This window comes from Protobothrops mucrosquamatus, unplaced genomic scaffold (assembly GCF_001527695.2).
Source record: "Protobothrops mucrosquamatus isolate PMUCROS unplaced genomic scaffold, P.Mucros_1.0 scaffold4379, whole genome shotgun sequence".
Classification (NCBI taxonomy): Eukaryota; Metazoa; Chordata; class Lepidosauria; order Squamata; family Viperidae; genus Protobothrops; species Protobothrops mucrosquamatus.
This window is the reverse complement of record NW_015390292.1, coordinates 25,345-32,136: the sequence shown is the minus strand read 5'-3', so window position 1 is coordinate 32,136 and position 6,792 is coordinate 25,345. Positions and strand designations below refer to the sequence as shown.

The 6,792-nt window shown below is 44.8% G+C and overlaps 1 protein-coding gene across 1 annotated transcript in view; it reads right to left on the bottom strand.

Moving 5' to 3' along the window:
* AASDH (aminoadipate-semialdehyde dehydrogenase) overlaps positions 1–6,792 on the bottom strand; it is a 28,361-nt gene that overhangs the window by 6,481 nt on the left and 15,088 nt on the right. Inside the window, 4 exon segments of the mRNA XM_029286643.1 lie at positions 1,333–1,458; positions 3,389–3,552; positions 4,537–5,293; positions 6,511–6,626. Of these exon segments, the coding sequence (XP_029142476.1) occupies positions 1,333–1,458; positions 3,389–3,552; positions 4,537–5,293; positions 6,511–6,626 (1,163 nt within the window).

The following is a 6,792-nucleotide window of genomic DNA, read 5'->3' as shown; positions in this document are numbered from 1 at the left end:
GTATTGCAGTATAATACCTCTGCAAAATCACTCACTTAATTTTTACTTGTGTACATCTCTGTATATACTACACCAGTGATGGCGAACCTTTTAGAGACCGAGTGCCCAAACTGAAACCCAAAACCCACTTATGTATCGTCGGGTGCTGGGTGGGTGTGGCCCATTGATTGGGTGTGGCCAATTGGGTGGGTGTGGCTGCGGTGATAACGGCAGACTGGGTGGGACTAAAAATTTCAATCAATCAATTCCAACTTTGCAATATCTTTTTTTTTCCTGCGAGAAGCTGAAATTGATTGATTGATTGAACCTTTTTGTTTTCCACATGGCGGCGGAGGACTAAAGCGAAAAGATTTTATAAAACCCAGCTGAAGGCCTAGGACTGGGGCGATGGCGCACGTGCCCACAGAGAGGGCTCTGCGTGCCACCTGTGGCACCCGTGCCATAGGTTCGCCACCACGGTACTACACCATTTTGCATAGTTTGTTACGATTCCACAAGAGTTAAATTTACAAAGAGCTGATCAGTAAAATAATTAGCTTCTGATCCCTTAACACAGTGATGGCAAACCTTTTAGAGACCGAGTGCCCAAACTGCAACCCAAAACCCAGTTATTTATCGCAAAGTGCCAGGGCCGCATCAACATTGTGGTGCCCTGGGGGGGGGCGCAGGGAGGCGCCTCTGAGTGCCGCCTCTGACACTCAAAAAACAGGGGCGCAAAAATGGGCCAGTGTGCTGCAAGGCACAAAAACAGCCACCACCGCGCCGTGAGGTGCAGATACAAGGCGCTGCACCACACAAGAATGGGGCAGGGCTAGTGTCACGCAGGCACTAGCTCTGCCCCATTTGCAGCATGTGCGTGCTCGCGGCCCTGTTCGCGCATGCATGTATGTAAAATGCTTCCCCCTCCCTTTTCTTCCAGTCCACCAATCGACAATGGTTGGTGACCTCTGCTCTACCACCTCTACTCAAGCTCGCTAGTCAACTGCTTCGCCTCCTTTGTGCTGGGCAGGGCTCCTGCTCCAGGCGGCAGTGGCGGCCTGCTGGTGGTGGTGGTGGCGCGTGTGCCATCAGAGAGGGCTCTGAGTGCCGCCTTTGGCACGCGTGCCATAGGTTCGCCACCACTGCCTTAACATGTGCCATTCGTATAATTACTTTGAATTAATATATGCTAAGGTAGTTGGAAAACCTGGCATCGGAAAAAAAACGGGTATATGTTCAGTAACTGTAATGTCATTATCAAAAGTCTCCTTCTCTGTAGCCCCTTTATTTAGAGTTTTTAACGCCTTTAGTGAATCTAGAACTTCATGCATGCAGAACTAGGACGTTACGTACAGGATTAATAGCAAGCAGCAGTCCTCCCAGTGTACCAACGTACAGGTGATGTGGCAACAGATTTAGATGAGGAGAAGAAAATATGCCTCCAGATTCACAGTGTAACCTCCAAACACATTCCTTCTTCTGTCAAAATAACAAAATTTACATTTCAGTATTGTGACTCACCTTAATTTAAGGTTAACATACAGGGTCTTACTGTAGAGCAATCCATTTCAAAATACTATATTCTCTTTAGGTGAATCTTTTATGCTCAGGGTTTTTGGTGTTTTTTTTTTCATTCAATCATATATGATTCAGAGGCTGACTGGACAAATCCCTGCAGTTTTCTTGGCAAGATTTTTCAGAAGTAGTTTGCCATCCATCCAAGCTCATTCAATCTTTTTGACTAAGGCAGGACCAGAACTCGCTGGTCTCCTGGTTTCTATACTGGCACCAAACTGGTTTTCTTGCGCTCTGTAGCAATTCCTAAATCTATATCCATTCCAACGTTATTATTTTGATTATTACACATTATAGTAGTCAAATAGTTATTATTACATCAGTATTTAAATTGCTTCTCTCCAGAAGAACGATCCGCTGTCTATCATAAACTAACACAAAATACACAAGGATGTGCCTTAAATATTTTGTTTAAAATAATGCTGCAGCATAGCTTGCATGCATAATAAAGGTAGCATAACAAGCAGCAAGCTCTTGCTTGGTGTAGGCCAGTAGTGGCGAACCTATGGCACGCGTGTCAGAGGCGGCACTCAAAGCCCTCTCTGTGGGCACGCGTGCTGTCGCCCCAGCCCTGCCTCCCCCCGCGGCCCCCTCCTCACCAGCAGCCGCCCCTGGAGGAGAGTCGCTCCCGGGCGCAGTCTGCATGGAGCAGCGCAGCCAAGGACATAGCCAGGCAGCAGGGACAGGACTCCGCCCTCGTGCCTCATAGCGTGCAGATGATGCTGCGGGATGTGGGCGGAGGGCGTGGCTGCAATGGCGCTGCAGGGCTGCCATGGCGATCTGCGGCGGGCCATGGAGGCGGTGTGTGGTCCTGCGGGCAGGCAGGTCAGGGGGTGGGCAGGGGCGGAGCAGGCAGGACGGGAGGCGGAGCGGGGGCAGGGGGTGGTTTTTGGGCACTCAGTCTCTAAAAGGTTCGCCATCACTGGTGTAGGCAATGGAGGAAACAATGAATGAAGAACCACAGGCTGCAAATGTGTATGATCTTTCGTGGGTTTTTTTTTCCTCAGCAGAAGCAAAAAAAATAATGGCGTGGTTAAATAATTAAACAGCTAGCGTTGTCAGTACTGTATTTTGGGAGATTTAAAACAAGAAGTGGTGCCTAATTTTTTTTTAATAATTCCATAAAAACCAAAGCAAAGTTAATAGCTGATTATGATCTATAGCTCCTGTTGACAATATATTCTGGAAGTGGAATTAGATTTTAAACATCAATATCTAAGGCTGCAGTTCTAAGCGCTCTGATTTGGCATTCGATATGAAATGGATACTAGGCTGGAGGACAATTCCCATTAATAACAACCTTCCTAGGTGTGTTTTTAATTTTGTTCCTTTGAGTCAGTCTTCATTCCTGCTGACTACCTGACAGATGTGCAGAGTTTTCTTGGCAACATTTTCAAACTGGTGTGCCATGACCTTTTTCTTAGGATTGAGAGAGAGGGAGTGACAGACCCGAAATAAACTGAGGTGGCTTCATGCCTAAGGTAGGACTAGAACTCACAGTCCCTTGGTTTCTAGCTCAGTGCCCTTAACCCAGTGGATCCCACTAGCTCTGTGGACCGGTGGCAGCAGTGGGGGGAAGGGGGGGGGAGAGAGGATGGTTCCACCTTAGCAGCGGGTAAGCGCACACACGCAACTCCATTTGTGCAAGTGGAGGGCACGCAGACACGCCGCTTGGACAAATGGAGCTTTGTGCGCGCACTCGCCTGCCACTTGTGCAGCCCAGTTCCGAAAGGGCTGTGGCCCGGTAATGGGCTGTGGCCCGGTGGTTGGGGACCCCTGCCTTAACCAAACTGGACAAAACTAGCTCTCGACATTCACATTCACGTTTACTTACATATATATCCAAAGCATATATATGCTGGTCATGAGATCCAATAAAGACTAATCCCGTGGAAGGATCTAAAGCGGGAGAACTTTTCACAGCATCTTCCGTATGAAATGCCCAGTGGACTTCCCCATTACTGGTTCGGAGAACATATACCACTCCGTTGTAACAACCTGCGTAAAATCACAGCCAGAGAAAACAGGTGCATTTGGAAAAAGTGTTCTAATCAGAGATGCGAAAAATATTTTCAAGTTCAAAACAGACAGTTCTGATCACAAAAAGTGTCTGCATGCCTTGTGGTGAAAATTGGCAAGGCAGGCATATGCCAAAGGATCAGAGTTTGGATTGTAACACTATGTCCACCATCTTGCCAATGCTGATCTTTCTCTGGAGCCCCCTGGTGCTGACGCTTTTCTGACTCTGCAGGAGAGGGTCTAATCTCAAAATATTTTTCACATTGAGTACCTGCCTATACTTATTTCACTTGCAGCAGACAAAATTAAACCAGTTTTCAAACATTCAAACAATTAAGGTGAATTCATAAAGTCATCACTGTTGAATCTACAATACTGTTCACTCATGAATGAAGGCAAATATACGTGTCCCAGGATAATGTTGCAGGATCCAACCAGGGATCAGAGGTTTAGTCTTCCGAGCTTTCAGACTTGTGCTGGAGCACGTGGCAAGTCTGTGCTGGAGCACGTGGCAAGTTTGACAAGGTGTCAAACTTGCCACGTCATGTGACGTGTCACGATGTATCGTGACTTTTTTCACATTGCTGGAGCTGGGGTGGGCGCGGCCTCTGCATGATGCAACTGGCCCGCAGGCCGGCAATTTGACACCCCTGTCCTAAGGGCTTGGCAGCACAAGGAAACAACAGCCAACGACTTGATAGTTGGTCATCAACACCCCAATCAACACCTAAAAGGCCACATATAACGGGCACACTATAAATATCACACATAGAATAGCCCAAAGCAGAAGTTCCCTTGAGGATGAGCTCCAGGATGAATCCGGAAGCTCAGAAGACTAAATCTCTGGTCCTGGTGTCCGATCAGGATTGGATCCTGCAACACTGTTCATTGCATTTTATGTTTCAAAACATTACTGTTTGGTTTTTCCACTTACACTTACTACCAAGGCTTTGGAATACTTACCAACCACAATGAAGTTTCCACACTTAGATATACACGCGGAGGACTCAACCCGGTCTGCAAGGTTCCTTGTCCATTTCACTTTGCCTGAATATAAGTCAATCGCTTGAATCGCTTGGGAATGAGATCCAATATAAACAAAAGCAGACAATGTGTCAGGAATTGGGATGACAAGCAGCGGAGAGGCATCAACACATTTGCCGAGGTCCGAGGCCCATCTTATGTGCACCGTTAGTTTGGGGGTAATTTCATCAAGGTATGCTTCACCCAAATTTTCTTCAGCAGGATAACCTTCTGTTATATTTACACCGATGTTGCTCTTTTGCAACTCTCCATTCTTTTCTGCCTGTTCTGCTTCAATCTGGTTCTTCACAGGCTCACTGATAGACACCAAGTGGTTTCCACGACTTACTGCAATAAAACCTATGGTGGCCATTTCGGTTTTCAGGAAGCTTTCGGGGTTAAGCTCCACCCACTTATTATTGGGTTCTTCACTGGGAGGGCCATTCAGTTTTCTTTTTGCTGCACCATGACTGCTTATAGAAAGGTGGCCACTTGGGAAAGCTGCTTTTAGGACATGTTTGTAGATCTCACTAACGGGATGATTGAGAATAATTTCTATTAAGTCAGGAATAGGCCTACCTACCATACGTTCAATTTCATCGTGAAGCTGCAGCAATTTTAAAGAATCCCCACCGCTTGGCAAGAACTGTGACTCTTCCAAAACACAACTGGAACCATCTGGAAGATTAAGAATAGACTGGGAGCAGAGGGAGAGAAAGGAAGAAACAAAAATGGTTGTCATGTATGCATTAACTTACATCAGACATACGTACCTAGTAGCAAAGCAAGTGAATAATCTACAAAGCAGTAGGGACCCAACAGACTCAAAGAGAAACAAGGAGAGGCTATAGACCAGGGGTAGGCAACCTGGGCTCTTGTATGACTCGTGGACTTCAACTCCCAGAATTCCTGAGCCAGCCACGCTGAGGGGACAGGGAGAGGTTTCCAAGCTGAGCCATGCTGGCTCAGGAATTCTGGGAGTTGAAGTCCACGAGTCATAAAAGAGCCAAGGTTGCCTACCCTTGCTATAGACACTACTTAAGAAGAGACATCAGCTCTCTGAAGCTAGGGTAAGAACACTATCTTTTAATCTTTTAAAGCAGATAAAAACCTCTGGGAAAAAGAAAGCAACAGTATTAAATTGAAATGATGAGAATAAAGTCACCATATGAGCAAAGTTGTAACTGACTCACATGCTTAATTTCCATGGACATTTCTGGGTACAGCATCTGATCAAATTTTATGCATTACAGGTTGAACATCTTAGTAGAATAAAATGGATAGGAACTTCTATAAAGGATTGTAGCCACTTTTATGATTTTACAGGATATAGGGAAACAACATGCAAGCACCTTAGAAGGATGCAACCGATTGGAATGCACATATTGCCACTTGCATATGGATTCTAGCTCATAAAAATTAGAAGCTCAATGTTTAGTTTAATTTAATCCTGTTCTGATGCTTGCTTATTAGACAGGGCAGTTAATCTTCAACATGTCTTCTCACTTATAATATATTAGAAACAGGTGCAGTGAATAAAACAGATATTTTGAATATTTGATATTCGATCTATGCAGAAAAGCTGGATCTGTTTGATTATTTTGGTCGTGCTTTTATTAAAAAATGAGTCACGTTTCAACTTATCCCAGAGAGGCAAGCATTAACGGCTCATTGGGCACAGCATTATTCATTACAACTGCCTACCATTATCTGAGTTCTGAGTTTTTAGGGAAATATAATGATTTCTCCAAAGCTGTTGCAAAGAATCCAAGTCAATGAGAGAAGCTATAGCACATACCATGTGGAGATCCAAGAATATTCATTCCTGTTCTTCTCTCCCTTGTTCAAATGACTAAAATATGGATACTTAAGAGAATTCTTATGGTATGTGAATAATGCAGTTTAATGGACTACCTGCCAGAGACTCTGCAAGCTTTCCCATAGTTCTTGTTCGCTTAGCGTGCTGTCGCTTTTTCGAGAATTTAGGTGGCTGCTGTAAATCTGGTTCAGCTTGGACACATCAATTTTGCCTTGTCACAAAGCAAAAAATAAAACAGGTTTTCATTATATTAAAACAAAACAGTCCTATTATCTTTACTGTAATTTAACACTCCACTGCAGGCACAATCCACGTGTGTTTGAGTCCACAAATGACATTAGTGAAAGTACAACTACAAACAAATAATATAATATTTT